Source organism: Marmota marmota, unplaced genomic scaffold (assembly GCF_001458135.2).
Source record: "Marmota marmota marmota unplaced genomic scaffold, marMar, whole genome shotgun sequence".
Taxonomy (NCBI): Eukaryota; Metazoa; Chordata; class Mammalia; order Rodentia; family Sciuridae; genus Marmota; species Marmota marmota.
In genome coordinates, this window is record NW_025999977.1 from 42,873,175 (window position 1) to 42,898,090 (window position 24,916).

A 24,916-nucleotide genomic window follows, 5' to 3' on the forward strand; every position below is an offset into this window, starting at 1 on the left:
TATGATATGTCAGGAACTATGTAATGTTTTGAACAACCAACAATAAAAATTAAAAAAAAAAAGAAATTGCAATTTGGTATATGTGTGCTCTTAATTCTCTATATATTCAATGTCTTTGTGTGTGTGTGTGTGTATGTATGTGTAGGTTAAGTGTATCTTTAGAATACAGTATGAAGAGGTCTTGTATATTCAAAGGCCTGTTGAAGAAGACAGAAGGAAATTTTTCCAGGAACTGATTCTCAATCAGGCATCAATGCCACCACCACGAAGGAAACACACTGGTAAGTTCCTAAAGCTGTTAGGAAAATAAGGGAGCATGGAGTTAAGAACTACACTTTCTTGGAGTCAATTTTTTTTTAATCCTTTCTTTATACAAGTGAAGACAGTTTGTTAGATAATATTTATTTTTAGATGGACACATGTTAAAAAAAAAAAAAGTGGCCATTGTCTTTACCTGACTTAAGATTGGGAAGTATAGCCTCATTAAAGCTTTGTTAAAGAGAACTTCTCATCCCTCCCATCCAGATCCTCAGTTAGATTTCCCAGGATGTGAACTGGTACACTGTGAATACCAGGTGTTGTGCTAATGACTTTGTGAACCAGGGTAGGTTAAATTTGCTGGTTAGAACATTAGTCTTTCTTTGTTTATTTATTGATTTTTCAAATACCTATTTAGCAACCATTATGTAGCATTTGAAAGACCTATCATAACTTTGTTTTAAGCATTAGATTTTTCTTGGATTCAAACTCATAGCTTTAAGAAGGGTTTAAGAATATGTCAGATTTCAGTTCCTTATTTTAGGTAAGGACTGCATTCTGAATCACTCAAAAGATTTCTTTTCCCATTTTTAAAGATGCATAAAGGAGAAGATTGGCTTGCTTAATCTTTCAGCCTCTTCTTTAAAATAGCAATTTTCCCCCTTTCCCCTTGTTTTTTTTAATGTTTCTCGTGTCCTTGTAGGATATTAATTATATTTCCCATCCCTGCCAAATCCTTACTTTTTCATAATTTTCTCCCTTTTTGTTTTTCATTGGTTATATTATTCAATATTTTGATAATTTTGTCCTTTATTGGCTCCTTTCCAAATTTGCTCAGTGTTTTAATAATGAACGCCTATCAGATTGCTGTAGTTGTGGGTCTTTTTCTTCAAGAAACCTTGGGAAATTCATTATGTAAGTTATACTCTCTGATTATTGGTTGTGGCTTCCTGTGAATATAAATATCAGTATTTTAAATATTTCATCATAAAATGATTCATTTTAGTCCTTCATACACTTAGTCATATTTTTAGTTCCAAAACTGAATTTTTTTGTGTTTAAGGTTAGTGTAATTCTTTTTCTTTTTGAATTGCTTCTGTTGACTTTTGCTTTCATCTTAACAGCTATTTAGAAATTAGTAAAAATATGTATCATTTTAATCCTGAGTTTCAGTGTCATGACAGAAAGATTGTATTATGTTTAGGAAAGTTACTATTTTACCTTCTAAGAAGATTTTTGGTTTGTCTTAGGGTACATACTATCATACATATAACACTTTAGACTGGCTTCCCATCTCTTCAATGACTTTGGGATTCCTTTTTTAGTTTCTACTTTTGTTGTTGTTGTTGTTCCTTCCTTAAAAGTGTTATTTACTATCCCTACTGTGTAGTGGTCAGAATATCAGGGTAAAAGGACCTGTCTTAAATTATAATTCTTTTGGGGATAGGAGGTATCAAAAAATTGTCACTTGCTCACTAGATTTCTCATATATGGCTGCTCCATTTCAAGAAGCCCCATATATGGCTACAAGGTTGGCTTAAGAAAATCTGTGTAATATTTTAAGGTATTTATGTTAATTTGAAGTATTTTTTATAAGTTGTATGTAATTAACATTACAAATTATTTAAAATAATGTAATTTGTCCTTTAAAGGGGTCCTATTGTGAGTTATTTTATAAAGTGAAGCCAATCCCTAAATTACTTTTTGTTTCTATTCAAATTTTTACTTGCTGGATTTGCATGGCTCACATATATCTAAAATTCTCTTTTTCTTTAAAGAATGTTTTGAGAGGGTACCAGAAAAGTGATTGAGGTTCCACCCTGCTGGGATCTTAACATTTTTTCTCTTTTATTTAGCTCTTTGTGCTATGGAAGTGCTTCCTCTTGCACTACCTTCTCCACCTCGTCAGTTGTCAGAATCAGAAAAAAATCGGATGGAGGACCAGGAGGAAAATACTTTAAGAGAATTGCGGTTGTTTCTCAGGGATGTAACCAAGAGGCTGGCCACAGATAAACGCTTTAACATCTTCAGCAAACCGGTGGATATTGAAGAGGTCTTGTTTCAGTAGTGTGCAAACAGTGAAGTTGAACTGGCTAAAAGAAAAAAAATATTGACATCTTTTTTTGGAAGGAAAAAAAGCAAAGGCATGGATGAATATTACCCCTAGCCTGTAAAATTTTAATCCATGTGATAACTATCAATGTCATCAGCAAACATCTGGTGACTTTTGGATGAAATGAGTGACCAATTTGTATATGTCCTCTTAATTATTATTGATCTTTGTGATCTCATACTCTTTAAGAGGAGGATTAAAGGTTATTTTAATGAAATGTCCATACTACACTATTTTTATTCCAGGATAAATCCTGCTTTCAAAGAGTATATTAGTATTAACCAATTAGTACCAATTAATATTGGCATTTCCCAAATTATGTTTACCTCATTGAAAGAGATGCCTGAGGAACCTGAAAATTTCTTTGTCTTTCATATTTTGGAAATGCCTGTAGCTGTGATGCTGTTTGAAATTAAGCACATCTGATGCACCTAAAACTTTCTCTCCAAGGATTTTCTCTGCTCCCAGTGGAAAATTTCTCACTTTCTATATGTATTGTTTTGTGTGCTTGTGGGAGCATGGTTTGTCATAACGAGAAAAGGAATTTTCCATTTGGAATCTACTGTAATACTCTCAATTTAAAATTTTTTTTTTTTTTTTTATCCTGGGATAATATAGTGTGTGGATGAATACAATGTAATCTTTACTGGCCTTCTTAAAGTTCAGACTCCATGTTTGAACAGCTTTGGTGTTTTTAGTTTTAAGTTTTTTTTTTTTAATTTCTTTTTTTTTTTAAACTTGAATTATAAAATGATTCAAAGTTTAATGTTGCGTCCTAATTGTGAAATCTGTGCTTTTGGTGAGCAGATTCCTTTGGAACCATTACCTCATCTATGACTGAAGAATGAGTTAGCATTATCCTTCATCCCCCACCCCTGGCAAGTCTGGCAATACCTATTTTCCAATTTATGGAATAAAGAGACTATCTAAAATTTTATTTGAATATTTTATCTGCAGTACATAGCTTTGTTAATTTGCTCTTGCAAGGTTGATATTATTCTTACATTGCAACTGAGGAAATTGAAACTTGTTGGCAAGTGATATAGCCAAGACTTGAAAATATTTTTGAAAATTCAAAGCCCACATTCTTGTATTTTAAATATATTTTTAAAATATTTTTTTAGATATTGATGGACCTTTATTTTATTCATTTATTTATATGATAAATATTTTTTTAGTTATTGATGGACCTTTATTTTATTCATTTATATGAGAGTCGAACCTAGTGCCTCACACATACTAGGCAAGTGCTCTATCACTGAGCCACAAACCCTGCCCCAAAGCCCACGTTCTTTACGTTATATTATGGCTCCCTTATATCTTTTCCCACTAGAATAACAGGACATGCCTAATTTTCATTTTAATTAATAAATAGCAAATTATATTTGTGGAGCATTTTTCTCCTAGTGTGTTTAGATAATCTTAAAATCAGCAACCAGTTTGGAAGATTGTTTTAAATAAGCAAAGAAACCCCTCTCCACTTTTATATTTGGATTCTGACACTTTTTAAAAGCATAAGTCAGTTTCACATGCTGGGAATAAATCAGTTTTGCTTTTGCTCAAGAAAACTCTTTTCTTTCTAATCAGAAAAGATTGTCAGATTTTAAATAATATCTGTCTGTAATAAAATGAAAGTTCTATAAATCATGGTAAAGCAGTGCAAGAGAATAGAAATACTGATCAGATATTAAGTTTATTAAGGGTTTGCTTCTCTTATTTTCTTCTTCGTTCTTCTCAGGTTCACTCTGCTGCTGGTTTTTGTCTGCTCTTAAAATTGAATACACAGGAATATCTGGAAAGGATAGAGAGGGGAAAGCAAGCTAACACTGAGATAGCCTAAAGCATAAACGTTATATGCTGATAATGAATTTAAAGTGTCTAAAAACTTTCTTCAATTCCAAAACAAACTGCAAAACTTCAGAAAAATAAAACTTTAGAGACTTTCAAGTTTAATATTAAGCATATGTTCCTAAATTACATAGGCTTTATTAAAGTATTACTATATTTTTTCTAGTGTTTTTCAGTAATTTCTACTTGTACACAGAGCATGCCCAGAACCAAGAGTCCAACTATCTTCTGTGGCTCCATTGATGCCCTACAAAGAGATTAACTGGGGCTGGGGATTTGGCTCAAGTGGTAGCGTGCTCACCTCGAATACATGAGGCACTGGGTTCAATCCTCAGCACCACATAAAAATAAATAAGTGAAATAAAGGCATGCTATCTACAACTAAAAAATAAATATAAAAAAAGATTAACTGGCTTTTTAGCTCTAAGAGACTGAAAAATAAATTAATTCACACATATCCATACTTAATATTTGTGTAAGTAATCTTAAAATTTGAAAAACATATTTACAAATTATACATATGCACCTGTGTACACCTGTGTATCAACTTAAAAATCATGACATTGATGCCATCTGAAACCATGAGAAAACCAACCCTAACTTTCACAGAGTAGAAATTGCCCTGTGTTCAGAAATCAGTTCTTATAGATATTCTTGCAAGATTGCTTTTATATCAAACCCTATTATTTTATTTGATTTGAGATTTGAAATAGATATGTATGTTGAGAATGTTTTCTTATTGGTTAAGTGATATAATATCTCTTATTTTGGGTTATCTCCCAGAAAATTGGCATCTAAAGCAAACAAGTTTTTATTTTTCTTTGTAGATTTGTTTATATTAGAGACAAGTCCAGCAAATCTTTCACTAATTATAGAAACAATACTGAGTTTTGTTATTTTATTGATTCAGAATGTTTGTAATGACTCCAAAGGAGTGGAAAATACTTTCCATGAAACAATTCACTGTATAAAACTACAAAAGAAAACTTTGCTGGAAAATTTAAAAAGATTTACCAGAAGAACTTCTATAATAAAATGAAAAGTCTGTGCATTTTATTTTCCTCTGTTTTTTTTTTTTCTTTTCTTTTCTTGAGATAACATTTAATGATGTTTATTGGGTGCTTTTACCCATACATTCTCTTCTCAGATAAACCCAAGGATTAAAAAAATAATAAGGTGACAATGTTTCAAATTTCAAGATGAGCAACATTTGAGAGTTGATTTAGATCTGACTTAAACTGAAGCTTTTCATGGAAAGTATGTTAGGTAGTAAACTTAATAGCATAAGTTGCATTGAATTTACTCTTACGTATACTTATTTCTTAAATATCTAGATTTAATTTTTGAAGAATTAGTTCTGTTTGAACTAATAGATCATATGAAAATTTTAAATAATTTTCATTAAAATATTCTGTTTTTTTTAGGTTTCAGATTATCTTGAAGTAATCAAAGAACCAATGGATTTATCAACAGTAATAACTAAAATTGATAAACATAATTATCTTACTGCTAAAGATTTCCTGCAAGATATTGACCTCATCTGTAGCAATGCTTTAGAGTACAATCCAGATAAGGACCCAGGAGGTAAGAATGCTTAGCATCAGGTACACTTTGATATTGGGATTTTCTTCAGATTAATGGAAAACTGAGCAAATGAGAATTCAATTCAAAAACTGTATTTATTTATTTTAGTCAGCATCAGTAGTCCTGATGAACACATGGAATTTTGAATTTGTGGGAACCTACAGTAGGATAAGTTTATATGTCAGAAAACTTTTCTGTATAGAATGATACCTGTTCTATAGGTATCATTAATACCATTCTATAGGAATCATTAATGTAATTTTATTATTTTATTCCTAATCCCAGCTTATACTTAAATCTTGTTATTGCTTTCTAGGGAAGTTCACCAGAGATATAACTATAGTTAAACAAGATAAGTTGATTGTAAACAAAGAGGATTTTTTATAACATGAAAGGTTGTGCATCATGGGGAACCATATGGGGTTTGTGCCTGTTAAGTAATTGGGTAAAGTGTAAGAGAGTGGGACTTTGCAAGGAATTGGATGCTATTAGGAAGTAGGATAATTTTGAGAATGGGATATTTTAAAACCCTAGACAGAAAGAAGAATGGAGCAGGGCTAAAGTTGTAATTGGTAAAGGAATAGCAGTCATTCATATTAATGCAAATAGGATTATGGTTAGTTTCTTTTTGTGGTTAGGGCAATGCTCATGATTTGTCTGTGTTTAGACCTGATTGCAGAGTAGGCTAGCTATTGTCTTAGCCCATCACGATGATGCAACTGGCCTTGTCTTATGCTGCTGTTCTGCAAAGTTGTTCATGTTTTACCTGAATACACAGAAGCCAAGCTTAGAGTACCATGCCAACTGCCAGCTCTCAGGAGCAGTTTTTTCTCATTCTATTATTGAGAATTCCGTTTCTTTAAGACATCATACACAAGTAAAATGTTTCTTATTATTAAAACATGGAGTTTCTATCATTTAAAGATATTTTAAAGTACTTTGTATTTTGGGGTAATGAGTTTCAACCTAGGTCATGTATTAGAATGACCTGGATTTTTCCTGAATTTAGACCATGCTAGTAAGTTAAGTATACTAATTCCAAATTGAGAGGCATAATAAAATGTTTGTATAGCAGAATTTGGTATTTAACAGTTCCTAAGCTTTGTATTAGCATTTGACTCTTATAGCTTTTGTTTGCTTACTTTGCTTTTTTGAATCTTGATTTTATGTATCTTACAGAAAAACTTATGAAAACTAAGAACAAAGGAGAAAAGTAAAATAAGTGGCAATCCTATCCTAGTGTTATTCCTTCCCCTTGCCCCACGAATGTATTGTATATCAAATATATACTGCATTTTTTTACTAAAATGACTATATGACTTGTATAAAATTTGTCATTCCTTTAATATTTTGTTAAATAGCTTATTCATTAATGAGTATATTTATCCCATGTTAAAAAAATGAAATATAATAGCCAATACCCTATTATTGGCCATATTAGGTATTTTAGGGTTTTTTTTTCCTGTAAAAACAGTGATAAATATTTTTACAACACAAGTTTGGGGTACATATTTAATTATTGCCTTATAGTAAATTATTAACAATGAAAAATTTCTGGATCAAAGAATATGTATTTTTTTTTTAAAGATTTGTTTTTTTGATGTAGTTGGACACAATACCTTCATTTTATTTATGTATTTTTATGTGGTGCTGAGAATTGAACCCAGGGCCACACACATGGGAGGCAAGTGCTCTACCACTGTGCCAAAACCCCAACCCCAATATGTATCCTTTTAATAAAGATTTTTAATCTGTAATATTAAATTTTTCTCTTAAAAATGTTTTAAATTACTTATATGAGCAGCATGAAGAACAAAGGAGAAAAGTAAAATAATTGGCAATTATTTTACTGTTAGCTAATGTAGCAATTTTGTGTGTGAGAGAGGAATCTCCTTTATTTAGCATGTATGTCATTTCGCAACAGGATAGGTTGTAAGAGATGGGCTGCATGCCAGCATACTTCCTCTCCTTTGCCTTGCTGCGGTCTTCTGTTGTGGACAGATTGCACAAGTGTCTGCATGGGGTTTTGAACAGTGTATGAGAGAACTTGTGTGCCAATGCCTTCAGCCTGTTAGCTCTTTAGGATCTTAAGACTGTTGAGGTTGTGTAGAATGGATGCCGGAATGTGGGCTCTGTATTTAGACCTGGACTTTAATCCCAGTTCTGCTGTTCCCTACTTCCTTAACTTTGATCAACTTAAATCCTCTAAATTTAGTTTCCTCATCTGTACAATAATGTAATAATAGTATTCTTGATTTGTGGTGTTTATAAGGATTATATGAGAAACCATATTAGGTTCAATCTTATGAAATTGCTTTTTAATATGATTTAATCTAAATATGTTAAGCCCATGGCATAATACCCAGGACATGATAAGTGTTTCATAAAGGTTATCAGTTAATATTTATGTTCTTGGGGCTGGGTTTGTGGCTCAGCGGTAGAGTGCTTGCCTAGCATGGGCAAGGCCCTGGGTTTGATCCTCAGCACCACATAAAAATAAATAAATTAATTAAAGATATTGTGTCCAACTACAACTAAAAAATAAATATTTTAAAAAATTTATGTTCTTGTTATCATCATTATTTAAATCATACTTTAATTTTCCTGAATTGGTTCATTAGTAGGTACCTGTGTATACGCTCTAGAATGACCCCTTATACTTGGTAATTTTTATATTCCCTGGACTACACTTTAATTTAATCTTATTATGGAACAGATCTAGGGACTATGAAATGAATTTGAGTGCTTGAAGAGAGTCTCGAGAGTATTAAACCAGTTTTTCCCCGTAAGTAAGTAATTATAATTCCACTGATGTTTATATTACTTTTAAGGAAAGAGGCTATAGTTTCTGGTGCACTATAACCTTATATAATCTTATAACCTTATGTAGTTTTATAAATTAAGGAATCTTTAATTCTTTCATAATTGAAGAATATGCTAGCTCTATCTCATGGGTAAACATGATATATTTGTAACTTTCCTCCTTTATTCTTTCAGATAAAGGCAAAGAGTGATGCAATTCAAAAGCATTATTTCATCTCTGTTCAGATTTTTTTCCTATCTTTAGTCAAGAGGTAGTTTTTTTCTTAGCAACAGAACCACTTGTTATGCACCAGAAAAACAACCTCAGGGGCTGTTGTGTAGCAAGTGGAAATTACATGAATGTTGTAGTACTTTTACAAGTTCCCATGAGTATTTGAAAGCTTGCAGTGTTCTATTTTGCAGCATACTTGGCCATTTGGGAAAAAACTAGCATATACATAGAAGACAAAAGCCAACATTTTGAAAGCTATACATGTTCCTAAGTGTTTACCCAGATTCTGTCCCTTAAGGATGATGTGAACAGAAATTAAATATGAAGTGAGGAAAAATGTACCTTGTATGTTTTATGACCAGTACCAGATATTTGACCCTAATTATCATCTTGTAAATATGGTAAATTAAGTTAACTGCTCACCATTTTTGGTTCTTGCAGTATATCCTTTTCCTACTCCAAGGTCCGTTCTTACATATACCATCATTTGACTAATTTTGCTGAAATTTCATCCCTAATCTTGTTGTTTTCTAAGAATCTTCTGTTTTATATAAATTGTGCAATAAAGCCCCCAAATTCACAGTGTTAGAGCCCTCTGTGGTCTGATTTTAATACATTTCCAGCTTTATTTGCAACAGATGAATTTTATGAGTTCTAAAGCTTCAGCCAAATTCATTCTTACTTCTTTTAGTCAGAATGAGTACCATGTGCTAATTGCTTAGCTGGGTGTTTAGAATACAAAGATGACTATGACAGTTCTTGCCCTTTGAGAGAGAGAGGAAATGCATATTGGAATTATGACAGATAAATAATATATACCAAATAACTACTATGTGGCAAACATTATTCTACGGTTTTTTATTAGTCTGTTAGGGTTGCCATAACAAAATATGCCAGACTGGGTGGTTTAAACAACAAAGTTTTATTTACTCACAATTTTGAAGACTGATAGTTCAAGATGAAGGCTTTGGCAGATTTGGCCTTTCCTTAAGATGTCTCTTTCTTGCTCGTAGATGGCTCCTTCTCTCTCTGGTCTTCTCTGTGCTTGTGTCCTCTTAGTGTCCAGATTTTTTCTTCTTACAGGATATTAGTCAGATTGGATTAGGACTCATCCTTATTTTTTTTACCTTAGTAAAATGTTAAAAAGCACTATCTCCAAATATAGCCACATTCTGAAGTCCTGGGGATTAAGGCTTTCACATGAATTTGGGGGGCAGGGGGAAGCATCATTCATCTCATAACAATATAATCCCTACTATCTAAAAATTCAGTTATTTGTAATACAACCCCTACTATCTAGAAATTTATTAATTTTTAGAGATGAGAAATATACTTTTCTAATTATTAATGATTATACTAATAGATTATTAATAGAGAGATAGCTTAGAGGTAGCAGTAATGAATAATGTCTTGAGGTGGCAGCAGATGATTATAATGCAATGTTATAAGGTCTAAATTAGAAATATATACACAGGGGGAGTAGAGTTCAGAGAAGACACAACTTAGAGATGAGCAAGACTGGGACGGGCATTCATTCCAAGCCAAGGGAAGTAGTGTATTGAGGTAGAAAGAAAGCATGTCCCAGAATAGAGTGCCTCTGTGGAGCAGTAGGAACAATATCACTTCTCTACTCACTGACTTACCAAATAATTCTCTAAGTATAAATTGTGTTTAGGAATAGAGATTTACAGATGATTAAGTGAAGCCCTGGCCTTTAGTATCTGTTTTGGAGTAGAAGTCAAGAATAGTGAAATGGAGGTTGGGAAGCCTATTGAGATTCAGTTGCAGTGGCTGCAGAAATTGAATTCAGAGGATTTAGTGACCAACCAATTAGATATGGGTGACAGAAATCTAGAATTACTTCTGAATTTTTGGTCTAGATGAAGAAATCTAGAAAGGAAATCAATGAAGGAACTACTTTATAAGCAGGATGCTAAGTCGGCGTGGGTGACATTTAATATACTTGGATAAAATGAAGATGTTGCATAGTAATGCTAGTTGTATTATCCTGATTCTGGATATCTGCAGATGTTTGGACTAGAAACATGGTTAATTATTAGTATATGAGATTGAGTGAGATGCCTAAGGCAGTTTGTTGGATGGGGAGAGAGAGGAACTGAGGAAAATATAGGTTTTAGGAAAATATAGGTTTCAGTTCTCAGTATAAATCTCAATCTTCTTATTTCAATATCTTTGTTAAATGTATTGCTTTTTTTGGAAATGTATACATTTTTTCCTTTTAAAATCAGTTTTATTGGGCTGGGGAATATAGCTCAGTTGATAGAGTGCTTGCCTCACATGCACAAGTTCGATCCCCAGCACCATCCAAAAGAAAAAAAATCTAAAGTCAGTTTTATTGAGGTATAAGTTATATACAAGAAAATATACCTAGCCAGGAGCAGTGGCACATACCTGTTATCCCAGTGACTTGGAGGCTGAGGCAGGAGGATCACAGGTTCAGAGCTATCCTCAGCAAGTTCGTGAGGCCATAAGAAACTCAGTGAGACCCTGTCTATAAATAAAATACAAAAAAGAGTTGGGGATGTAGCTCAGTGGTTAAGGGGCCCTGGGTTCAATCCCCAGTACCAAAACAAACAAAAAAATCCAAGAGAGTACAGTTTTTAAAAGTTCGTTGTTTAAAAACCACACATAAAAAAATTCTACTTTCTCTAAGGAATATTAAATGCTAAGTTTGTGAAATTTTGTTCTGAGTTCCTTCCAGTTTTAGCTCTGAATCCCATAGCTTGTAACTTTTCTGAGACACTCATTTCTTTTTGCCTAAAGTAGTTATTTATATATTCTTACTCCTTGTTTTAGCTTGTCTGGAACATGTTCTTAATTAGTGTGGCCAATGAATAAATTTTATCAACTATTTGCTTATTAGATACGAACTCAGAGAGTCTTGGATTACATAGTAAATTTTAAATGGAGGTATAATGATATAATGCAGATTAGAACATACGTTGATATTGATAATATATAAATATGATTTGAATCATTAAAACAGCAAAATTTTTATTTAAGGAATAATCTGCAGTGAAACATTATACTATGAAAATTGGTCTTTCTTAAAAATATTAATATTTTAAGATAATTTTACTGGAAAAAACTAGCTAATATATTTTTGACTTTTTGTAGTGAATTGAAAAATGAAAGGTCACCAAAATACAAAAGATATTGGTACATTGAAATAGTTACTACTTTTGGGGGAAAAAATAATAGTCACTACTTTTGTTAGTGATTTTATTAATTTTATAGATACTCACTGATTGATCCTAATTAGCCATTACTTTTGTAGATGCCAATGCAGGTAGTAATATCTTTATGTTAAACATAAGGCGATTGCAGCTCAGAGAGGTTATGTAATTTGTATACAAATTCAAAAATTTGTGAGAAAACTTTGTGGATTGAGATGTCTTTTAACTTCAAGGCCAGGGATGGATTGCTTTTTGTTTTGTTTTTTGTTGTTGTTTCTTTTTTATGATTTCAAATTTCATGGATTTGGACAATCTTAAATTAAGAGATAAAGTCAAAACTGGTAAATATGTAGCTTTCATTTCTGTACAATTTTAAAGCAAAGTGTGTCTGAATGATTCTCTGAACAGCTACATAGAAAACTATATATGCATGTGTGCTTTCCAACCTTTATTTTATTCTTTATAAAGATCCAGGATACTCCTCTGTTCCTCAAAACGTTTAAGAACCCAGAATTTTCATGGACATCCCTGCTGGTTTTAATATTCTTTAAGCTAATGATTCTATTCTATATACAATCTTAGATACTCTTATAAACTAAAAACGTTTGAAAAGCATTATAATGATAGGCTCGTGGAAAAGCTTTTTTTCTGCTGTCAAATGTAAATTTTTCTCTCTGTCAGTGTATCTCTCTAAAAGATGTTCTTTAAAATATATTCCTTGTCCTTCTTTGTACCCCTTAGAAATTTTTATGGAGTTATTCATTTTTCTTTCTTAACTGAAGGTGGGGAATGTTTTTGTAGTTTTTTTTATGTGTAGTGGCTAAAGTTGGAAGCAACTTAAAACTTAAAATATTCTTTGAAAAATTTAATAATTTTGAAAAATTTAGTTACATCCTACTTTGGATTGTTGCACAGCTATTAAAATTTGATTTTCAAAGAATATTTAAAAGATATTGGGAGACTTCTGCATTTGGCCAAGATGGAATGATAGGGACTAGATTTCCCCTCTCACTTGAAGCAATGGGGGGAAAATCCTAAACAAAATATATTAAAAAAAAAGAGTTTGAAGACATTGAACATTAGGCAGCACAGGGTAGTGATCTCCAAAAGATGAAAAGCAAGTAAGATTAGTGCCTTGGTTGCCTGCACAGAATTTCCATAGTGTACTCAAGGAAGGACAATGAAGCATAGTCTGAAGTTTTCCCTGAATTGAAGAAACAGATTTGGAACTGTTGGAAGTTGGAAGTGGCTGGAGTTTGTGGTGGCAGAGTACCAGAAAGAAGAAAGCTACACAGAGATAGCACTTGGTGTCAGCAGAACATCCTCTCATGGTCTTCAACAAAGTACTGATCAGCTCACATATAAGAAAGAACTACCAGAGGTCAAAGGAAGACAGGGAATATTCTTTGAAACTCACACTAGGCCAGCAATAGTGCAGCAAAGAGCTAATGAACTACCAAGCAAAGGTGTCATCAAAAGGTACAGAGTAATTTCAGAAGTGAATAAACAGAAAACCATAAACATATGGGACAAGCAGAAAATAAAGCAACCATATCAGTAATCCTGTATATCATTAGAAGTAATAGTCTGATCTGTGACAAAGCTATAAGCAAACTATAGTCAAGCTGACTGCCTGTTTTTGTGATTGAAGTATGTGTGTATTTTTTTTTTCTTAAATAGGAATACAGTGTCATTGTCATGGCTTTTTTTTTTGTGCTGGGGATTGAACCCAGGGCCTTGTGCATGCTAGACAAGCACTCTACCAACTGAGTTACATCCCCAGCCCCATGCTCGTGTCTTTACATCTTATTAATGTCTGCTTTTGTGCACAAACTCAGCTTTGAGTACTTGCCATAGAGACCTGATGTTCTGCAAAGCCTAAATCTCTTTTGTCTTTTGCAGGAAAAGATTGCAGAACTCTGGCCTAAATATCCCAAATACAGGCAGAAAGTGTCAGATTGGATAAAAATGTAAGACTTAACCATAGGTTGCCTATAAGAAACCCACTTTAAATATAAAGTGCAAATAGATGTAAGAAAAAAACATTTTAAAAGTATATTATGCTAACACCAAGCAAAGGGAAGTTGGAATGGTTATTTAAATATCATATGAAGTAGATACCATACCCAAGACTATTAATTGGAGAAAGAGAGCTCTTTCATAATTTCTTATTTTGTAATCATCGAACAGGCATAACAGTTCTAAAACTTTTTGCCTGTGATAAAGTAGCTTCCAAATTCATGAAGCAAAACTGATAGAACTGCAAGGAGAAATAGAGAAAGTTGTTGTTAAATTGAAGATTTTAGTACCCCTATCTCTATAATAGAAGAGCTAGTACAGAGAAAAGTAGTGAAAATATAAAAGGCTTGATTGATGTGCAGACTTCAATGCTCCTCTTTTGAATAATAGGATCAGTGTATAGAAAATCAGTGAAGATCATGAGACTTGAATAACTTTACGAACCAACTTGACCTAAGTGTCACTTACAGAGCACTCTATCCAGTGACAGAAGACATGTACTTTCTTTTCTAGTGCACTGGAATATTTATCAAGGTAGATCATGTTTTGGGCCATAAAACAAGTCTCATTAAATAATAAAAGCATTTAATCATACAAAGTATGTTCTCTGACAACAGTAGAATTTATTAGAAATCAATGACCGAAGGCTATCTGGAAATAAAAATATTTGGAAACTAAATACCAACTTCTAAATAATACTTGGGTAAGACAGCAATCAGAGGATAAGTTTAAAAGTTTTTGAATTGAATAAAATTAAGATATATTCACATTTGTGTGATGCAGCTAGTACAGTACTTTCGGGGGGCAGGTTAGCACTAATTAGCTAAATTAGAAAAGAAGAAATATCTCAAGCCAATGACTCCAGTTCCCCCAAAGAAGAGCAGATGAAACCCAAAATGAAATACTAAAGATATGAAGTTAGTGATCTGCAGAAATTAATGAAAAACAAAAACAAAATATACACAAGAATCAAAGCTGGTTTTTTTAGGTCAGTAATTGATAACCCTCTAACTGGACTAATTAGGTTAATGGGAAAGAAGACAAAAATTACTGATAACAGGAATGAGGAGGTGACCATAAATATTAAAAGACCCCTAAGGGAGAAAATCTTTGCCACCTGCTCCCCACAGCATTAATCTCTAGGATATACAAAGAACTCAAAAAAAAAAAAAAAAAAAAACCACCATAAACAAACAACAACAACAAAAAAACCCCAACAACCCCAAAATAACACAATAAATGGGATCAGTGTATAGAAAATCAGTGGTCAACAAATATATGAAAACTATTCAACATATCTAGCAATTAGAGAGATGCAAATTAAAACTAAACTGAAATTCCATCTTAGTCCAGTCAGAATGGCAATTATCAGGAATAAAAGTAACACTGTTGGTGAGGATTTGGTGGACTGTAAATTGGTGAAACCTCTCTGGAAAGCACTATGGAGATGCCTCAGAAAACTTGGAATGGAACCACCATTTCATCCAGTTATCCTACTTCTTAGTATATACTCAAATATGTATATAATGAGAGATTCCCCCCCTCAACACACATACACACACACACACACACACATACACACAAAATTATAGAAGTTATAAACTGATTTATAGTAACAGAAAGGTCAGTGGTTTTCTGGTAATGGAAGGTGATAGGAAAGGTTGGAGGGAGAGAAAATAGGGGAGCAGAAGAACTTTTGGTGGTGATGTATTCATTATCTTGGGTATAGTGATGATGTTATGGATATGTGACTTATATCAAAACATCAAATTATATACTTTATATATTTGCAGTTTATTATGTATCTATTGTATCCCAGGAGATTAAAAAGACTTAGAGAAGATACAATATGGTAATAGTAGATAGATTACAAAATCATTGTGGTTCTTTCGTCATAACAAGAATTGTTGAGATCTATATTTATTTGCTTATGTGATATTTCCATTGAGGTTTTCCCCTGCTGTACTAGGGATTGAACCCAGTGGCACTTTACAACTAAGCCACATCCCCCAGCCCTTTATCATTATTAATTTTGAGACAGGGTCTTGCTAAATTGCTGAGGGCCTTCCTAAGTTGTGAAGGTTTGCCTTAAACTTGTGATCCTCCTGCCTTAGCCTCTCCAGTCACTGGCCATATCTGGCCATTGAGATATTTTTTAGGCATCGCAAAACTGAAATAGCCACAACTTAAAGTCTTTTAAACTAATGTTTACCCTTTTTATCCCTTTTTCCTTCTTTGTAGTTTTTTTCCATCTTTATAAATAGTACTTCCATCCCCCATGTTTCATATAAGAAGCTAGGAGAAGTAAATATCATCTTTGATATTTATTTTACTACCTCTTTTGCCTTATCACCAAAGTTATCATTGAGAGCACTTTCCAAGTCAATAATAATTTCTTCCTTTATTATTACAACCACCACCACCACCATTGCCCCAGATGAAAATGGGCCTTGTGATTATGCTTATGGATTTGTGTCTTGACTCTTCTCAATCCATTCTCCAGGCACAAGCCCAGAGTAAACATTCATGGATGTAAACTTGGATCCTGTTATTTCTTTGCTCACATCTTTTAAATTATTTTTCATTGCTTGTAGGCTAAAATCTATATTTCCTTTTGCTTATTATATTCTTACCATATAGACTACATTTCAGTTTCTAAAATCTCCTAGCTTTTTTTCACTCCAGAATTTTCTCCCATGGTATTGCCTGAACCTGCATTGATTTCTCTCTGGTCTTGCCGTGGCTCCTCTATGAATGTTCCATGTGTCAGCCTAAGGGTCTCTTCTTCAGAGAGGCTCATCTTGATTTGACCAGTTGAAATTGTCACTCAAACCAATACCCATAAGTTTTCTTTATAGCTCTTTTTTTTTTTAAGAGGGAGATATTTACATGTATGTATGAGAAATAATTTGTTTAACAGCACTTTCCTATCTAGTATGAAAAGCTTGAAGGTTGGGACTGCATCTGTTTCTTTCTTTTTTTTCATTTCTGTGTAATCCACCCTTTTCTGGTTCAGTTAACAGTATTAATGAATGGATAGTTAGAGAAAATATGTCAAAAGGAAATAACACCTTTAGCAGTAAACATTTGTTTTCATAAGATTTCTACAATGAGCTGATAAAACTTTCTAATTAGGAATGTTGTAAATAAAAGATCTTTTTAAATATTTGTCCATATATAATGCCTTTGAAAGAGAAGAAAAAGAAGATGATATTTTTGACTTTGGATTCTCAATACTATTAGCAAATAAGTTTCCTTGAGGTATTTTCTCACCTTTTCACATGTCTGAGTCGCACATCTCTAGAGGGCACTGTTGACATTGTCTTTATTCATGAATGGGGCCTTGTGGAGCAGAGATTCTTCTTTTTAGTGCCATTTTTATAGTTTACCTAGAACCATTTTTGTAGTTCTCTTCTTAATCTGCATATAGTTTATATACTGTCTTGGACACTTGAGCTTAACGAGTTTTCTTTTGTTTTTTTGTGGTGCTGGGGATTGAACCCAGGTCTGAGCTCTATCCCCTTAAAGAGTCTTTCTATATTTGTTAATAGGTCTCCCTTAGGATATATCATATTCTTTGGCACAGTTTTGACCAGTTTTAACTGGTAGGGAAAATTAAGATTTTTCTGAGTTTTTAGTATGTATCTAGAACTGGGTGTCAATGAAGAGCCTCTGAATTCTGTTTATAATTTTATTGAAAATCATTTTTATTTCCAGAAATTTAAAAAAATCCATATGTGTTTGAGATAATGATTTATTTAATAGGCTTAGTACTTTGAGGTTCTAAAAGTTCACTTTTCACAAAATTATTAACTTCATTGTGTAACATTTATTTTTTAAAATTTTTTATTTAAATGTTTGTGTACTTTTGCTTCTCTTTTGAAGATGTCCTGTGTTAATGTTATTTCATTTGTGCCTATAATAAATTTTATCACCTTTTTAAACAGATAAAATAATTAGACACAGAGCTTGTACCCTGAAGGACACTGCACATGCCATCATTGCAGCTGAATTAGATCCGGAATTTAATAAACTCTGTGAAGAAATTAAAGAAGCAAGAATAAAAAGAGGTAAGTTGTGAAAATAAACTTGCTTCTGAAGTCTTACCTGTTTCACACTAAGAGTTATTGAATGATATTTCTTTGGGAATTCTGGTATATGAAAATAATGTATTTTGAAGTTTAACCTGTACTTAATTTATTTACTTATTTATTTCTTCTTTTGGTAGTTGTCAATGGACAGAATACCTTTATTTTATGTGCTTATTTTTAGATGGGGCTAAGAATCAAACCCAGTGCCTCACACATGCTAGGCAAGTGCTCTGCCACTGAACTACAGCCCCAGCCCTAAATATCTTTTCTAAAGAAGTTTATTTCAGTTCTCCTTTAATCACATAATATTTATACATATTTATGAGGTAACATGATGTTTTAATTCATGTATACACTGGGTTAACTCAGGATAATTAACATGTCCTTCACCTTAAACTTTTATCATTTCTTTATGGTGACTACATTCAAACTCCTCTCTTCTAACTATTTGGAGATATATAGTGAATTATTATTAATTATATTCACCCTGCTATACCATAGAACACCAGAACTTATTCCTTCTCTCAGACAATAACATTATGCTCATTACTTAATTTATTATACTAATATGTATCATGTAAATACTCACGAATTTAAAAATTTTACCTTCTATGAAAATTTCAGTGCAAGTGCATAGTACAGAAATAAAGTGTTTCTTAGTGAAATCTCTTACAAATGTACAACTTTGTTGATCATTTATATCTCTTTTTAGAAGATTTAGGTATTAGATGTGCTTCCATATCTGAAGAGGTTTTAGTTTTCATCAGTTCACTGAGACCTTAAAAAAAATGTTTTAGGGATACTTTTTTTTTTCTTCCCTTTTGAAGCTTATGTGCAATTTTGTTCTTAGAAACACAGGATTAGCCAGGCACAGCAGTACACACCTGTAATCTCAGTGGCTTTGGAGGCTGAGGCAGGAGGAGTCCAAGTTCAAAGCCAGCTTCAGCAGTGAGACCCTGTTTCAAAATACAAAAAAGGGCTGGGGATGTGGCTTATTGGTTAGGCACCGATGGGTTCAATTCTCAGAACCAAAACCCCCCACAAAATTAGCAAATGTGATTTGTTTGATTTATAATTGTGTGCTTGAGGAACTTGAACTTTAATAGGAGAGAGAGAATGTAAAGCAAAGCAAGTACAGGACATTACATGCACTGGTTGAAGCATGTGTACTGCACAGAGAAGAGAGACCTCCTGGTCAGGAACCCAGCATTTTGATTAGAATGCAAAGAGTGACTATAGGAGCATAGCCTCCAGTAGACAGGGGAAGGAAGGCAGTGACAGGAGGAGGTGTTCAAAGTGATAACGCATATAAAGGCATAGAGGCATAAAGTAGCCTGGTGTATTGGAAAAACATTAAACTGTTTGGTATTACTAAAAATATACAGAATACTGGGAAACAGGGCTTAAGAGGTGAACTGGCTCCAGGATAAAAAATTATGAAAAAACTTTTTTTCTATCTCTTTATGGAGCCCTTCTCTGGCCCCCTAATCCAGTATAGGATATGGTTGTACTTGGCATCATGGTGGGGGTTTTTTTTTGGTACTGGGGATAGAACCCTGGGATGCATTACTACTGAGCCACATCCCTAGCCATTTTTATTTTTTATTTTGAGACAAGGTCTTGCTAAGTTGCTTAGAGCCTCACTAAGTTGCTGAGGCTGGCCTCAAAATTTTCTATCCTCCTGCTTCAGCCTCCTTAGCTGCTAGGATTTCAGGATTGTGCCTCCATACCCAGCAATGTTGTTTGTTTTTTTGCCATCTCTTCCTTACTGAGAATTTAAGTACTGTGAATGTCTTTTTTATTGTCCTAATCCAATCCCTAGGACAGTGTCTGGTATATAATAAATCTTCAGTAATTTGAATGTATCATTGTCATGCTAAGGAGCTTGGACTTATGGGATAAAGTCCTGTAAGTCCTGTTTTTTTCAAAATGTGTGGATACACCTGTTACATGAGTCATCCTAGAGCTAGCAAATTAGATTTATTAACCCAAGGGGCTGGGGTTGTGGCTCAGTGGTAGATCGCTCACCTAGTGCTTGTGAGGCCCAGGGTTTGATCCTTAGCACCACATAAAAATAAATAAATAAAGGTGTTGTGTTCAACTATAAATAAAAAATAAATATTTTTTAAAAATTAAAAAAAAAGAATATTAAGCCAAAAATCTGCATTTTAACAAATTATTGATGTGGTTTTTGTGTGCCTTTAAGTTTGAAAATCCATTGTCATGGGCAGTAGAAGTTATCGAGGATGTTAAGCAGTGGAGTGAATTGGTCAAATTACTTTGGTAGTAAGAAATAGTAGGGTCTCAATGTATCAGGGCAGGAAAATGAGAGATCATTTTCAAAGCTGTTGGAGCCAGTTTGGGAAACAGTTTGGCAATTTCTAAAAAGTTAAACATAGATTTACTCTATGACCCAGTGATTCTGCTCCTTGGAATCTACCCAAGAAAAATGAAAATGTATGCCCACATAAAAATTTGTACATAACTATTTGTAGGAACATTATTCATAATAACCAAAAGCTGGAAATAACCCAAATGACAGACAACTGGTGAATGAGTGAGCAAATTATAGTATATCCATACTACGCAGTAATAAAAAAGGAACAAAGTACTGATACACAGTACAACATGGGTGAACTTGAGAAGCATTATGCTAAGCAAAAGAAAGCAATCACAAAAGACCTTGTATGATTCCTTTATGTGAAATGCCTAAAAATGGCAAGTCTGTGATGTCAAAAAAATCAAGTGGTATTGTCTGGGACAGTCATTTAAAATTTAATTGCTGTGATGATTGTACAGCTCTATGCATTTGGTAAAAGTTATTTAACTGTATGCTTAAGTCAGGCTGTTTTTATGTTATGTAATTGTATCTCAGTAAAATTGCCTCAGGAAAAAGCTGTTGACGTAGTCCAGGCTTTTAATGTAGTGCAAGTGGAATTAGACAAGAGGAACGTAAGAGAGATGTCCCTGCAGGGATAGAGGGCATTGTGAAGGGAAGAAATATGACTGGTTGGATGAGTAGATGCCTATACCACCAAGCTAGATTGAGAATATTTAAGGACAAACATTTTAGGATACCCATTTGGAGTTATCAGGTAGGCTGTGGAATTATGGGCCAGTAGTCTAGAGATCTTTGGACTAAAAATAACAGATGTGAGAATTATTATGTAACAGCAGTGGAAGCTGAACACATAAGTGAGGCTTCATGGGGAAAGGTGTAGATTAGAGTAAGAAGAAAAGAGTTTATAGGGAGTGCTGAGAGACACCGATATTTTAGAGACCACATGGAAGAAAAGATTCTACTAAAGAAATTGAGATGGAATGGTTACTCTTAGGGAGATAATGCAGGAAAACCAAACATACCGCAGTGTGCTGTGACAGGCGGCAGATATCAGATTGAAACAATTTGTGGGACTGGAATTTAGTGGCCCAGTAAATACTTACTGTGCATTCTAAGATGGCAGAGATCATGACATTTAGACAAAGCATAATCTTATTGTCCCACAATCATAATGTGAAATGTATCCCTATGTGAATTAAAATGAGTAAAATTAGGGTTCTTTTGGGGATTGAATGTAAGCACAGCCTGGCAGGTGTTTTATTTTTATGATTTTATATCTAGTTTCTTTCCCATCTTAAAACAAAAGACACTATTTCCATCAGAATTACAAACTGTCCAAGTATAATTAATGACTTTAAAATTCAGTTTTGTATTTCAGACTTTTTTTAACCTCGTTGGTTTATGTAGCTGAGAATATTTAAATAGGTATTGCTTATCTTCTGCTTGCAGGCTTATCGGTAACAGCAGAACAAATAAATCCTCATGGCACTGGAGCTCGGAAGACAGAAACTAGAGTTGAAGAGGCATTTCGGCACAAACAAAGAAATCCAATGGATGTCTGGCACAACTCTGCAAATAAATGTGCATGTGAGTATTTGAGACCATGTTGTCCACCAGTGGGAACAGCTGAGAATGGTACATATTTGTCAGGAAGCATAAACGGAAGTGCAGCAGCTTTTCTACAGCTCTTAATCTTCTATCTTTCCAGAGGTAAAGTTGGTGGGATAAGATACTGTATCAGAAATATACTTCCTTAAACTTATTTGTCATTTTCTATACTTTTTCAGTACTTGCTGTTATAAATTGAGCCAGAGTTAAATGTTTTCGGTGTTCAACTTTGGTTTTTGGATCGAGATATGGAGGTGATCAACTTTTTATCCACCCTTGTCCTCATCACCCACATCTTGTTGCACGCGGTGCAGGGTGCTCTCTTAATTAGTAAGAAATGAAAACTCATATGAAGGTGACTGATTTGGCAATAGGCTGTTGATTCTTCTGAAAGAATATTTTGTGCTCATTTTGAAAAATCTGCACACCCTTCATTATTTGTTTAGTTTGGTGTGATGTGTTTAGAGAGAAAATTCGGTGTTCTAGATTTTCCTCATTTTAATTATTTATGTTGGTCTATAATTTTTTTTTTTTTTTTTTTTTTTTTGTGGTATACAGGCCATGGGCACTCTACTACTGAACTACATTCCCGGTCCCCACTTTTAGCCTTTTTTTTCTTCTTCTTTTTTTCTGTATTCTTATGAGATAGGATCTTGCTGAGTTGCCTAGGCTGGCTTAGAGCTTGCAATCCTCCTGTCTCAGCCTCCCCAGTTGCTGGCATTATAGGCATGCACCATTGTGCTTGTGTGGTCTATAATATTTCTAAGACAAATGTTAATAAACACAACATTTTTCTAGTGTAATCTTTCTGTTTTACCGAAAATAGCATGCCCTGGAAGATGCCTACTGTTCTTCTGGTTAATGGTGATTATATTGCTCTGTTGATTGAGAATATGGCTCCGTGGTATATCCCTTGCCTAGTAATGTGTGAGACCTGGGGTTCTATCCCCAGTTTTGCAAAAAGAAAGAAAAGTTAACAAAGCTAATTTTAATATGATCTTTCTTCAGTGGTATTGAAATTTGAATGAATGAGTCATACCCACTTTTTAAAAAACTTGCCCTCTTTGGATGGTATTCATAGGTCAATTTGAGAAAGGGCTTAAAGGTGCATTTAGTTGCCTGAAATTGATTAAAGCTATTTGGCCTAGTTGTGTCTCAGATCATGACCTGGATTGTGTAATATTGCACTTAAATTTATTTAACTTTGAAATCCTTTACATTCTTTGCATTTTTATTTAAATATCTACTAATGAAAATGCATTGAATATTTGCTTTAAGAAGTTTAATTTCCTTAAATATTAAAAATATTATTTTAATCTATAGATGAGAGTTTTGTTTTACCAGTAGATGGCATATGTGACACACTATTTATCTGTTTTACGCTAACTTACTCAAATCATAAATCTAAGTGTCCCCTAAGAGACAGGTCTTGGTTTCGGAAACAAGCTCAGTGATATTATAAAAATTGACTCTGAAGATTATGTCTCTAAATGAACTTTTCACACATAGCACCCTTGATAAAGGAAGTGGCATATGAAGGAGTAGATCCACCAGTACACATGCTCCTGCCAGGAATTGTGACGATACAGCAGAGTAAACAAAAATCTATATTCTTGTAGAGCTTATGTGATCAGTTCTCTTTCTTTCTTTCCCCCTTCTTTCCTCCCTCCCTCCCTCTCTCCCTTTCTTCCTTCTTTTTCTTCCCAGCCTCTTTCCCTTCCTTCCTTCCCTCCCTTCTTTCTTTTACCAAAATTCTAGTAGTCCTTAGAAATAATGCATTAAGCAGGAGGAAATACCTCTTTTCTCTTCCAAAGAATAAGAACGTTTTCTCTGTTGTTTGCCATGATGAAAGCATTAGAAGTAAACTCATTTCAATGGGGCTCTGACCTTTGATTTGTGTTCTATGTGTAAATAAACTGAGCTGGCTCTCAATTTGGTAGAGTTGAGCCTCTTTTTGCCCTAGAGACCCATGGCTTAAGAAAGAGAAAGGGACCCTCTAGTGCTTTTGATTATTTGGCTTGAGAATAGGAGAGGTTACAGTGTCAGTAGTGGATTGTCAATAGCAACAACCCAACAGCTCCACCTGTTGAGTCCTAGTAAGATAACTGTCTTTCTTTAGTTTTAAATGTGAATTAGATTAAGTTTTTTCTATTTTTAGTGGGTTGGTTCAGATGCCTGTCACCTGAACCTGTGTGTCAGCTTTTAACAGTAAAATAATAAATTTTCTTGTTCATCCCAATTACCCTATAACTATAAATTATAAAAGTAGGAATTAGGAGGAACCATATCACTATAAATTATAAAAGTTGAAATTAGGGGGAAAAATGAAGAGTTCTAATGATACCGTAGTTTTGAAGGGAAAATAATCTTCGAGCCAAATGATTAAATAACCTGAATTTTAGAGATGATATGAGAAATCTTTGGTAGCTATACTCATATTTATAACTAAATGTATCCATTCCTTATTAATATGTTGGTGTCTTTACAGACACAGTAGGGGTTAAAGTAAAAGGTTGAAAGCAGTATGTAAACATACTCTGCACTGCTGGAAGACTACAAGTCCTTATTAAACAGTGCGAGTAGTCCAGCTGGGTAGATTGCCTAATCAAACTACCTTTGACATACATAAAGGAAATAAAAATTTTGGGGTCCATTATCACCTAGAAGCTCCACCTTTATTCACAGACCACATTGTAGTTTATATCATCTTAAGAGTATAGTCTTTACAACTTTTATAGATCTCACTTTTATACAACTGACTGAATGTTTGTTTTTGATATTTTGTTAATGTCACAACAACTTTGATAGCGGAGGACTTGGTTT

The 24,916-nt window shown here is 33.6% G+C and overlaps 1 protein-coding gene across 4 annotated transcripts in view; it reads left to right on the forward strand.

Moving 5' to 3' along the window:
- Atad2b (ATPase family AAA domain containing 2B) overlaps nt 1–24,916 on the forward strand; it is a 126,778-nt gene that overhangs the window by 91,443 nt on the left and 10,419 nt on the right. For all 4 annotated transcript variants that reach the window (XR_007348167.1, XM_048804754.1, XM_048804752.1 and 1 more), the window contains 5 exons: nt 146–281; nt 2,115–2,311; nt 5,644–5,803; nt 18,001–18,123; nt 21,935–22,072. Coding sequence is in view for 3 of the 4 variants with exons in the window: in XM_048804754.1 (XP_048660711.1) it covers nt 146–281; nt 2,115–2,311; nt 5,644–5,803; nt 18,001–18,123; nt 21,935–22,072 (754 nt within the window). In the remaining variant the exon portion in view is untranslated. The remainder of the gene's footprint in view (nt 1–145; nt 282–2,114; nt 2,312–5,643; nt 5,804–18,000; nt 18,124–21,934; nt 22,073–24,916) is intronic.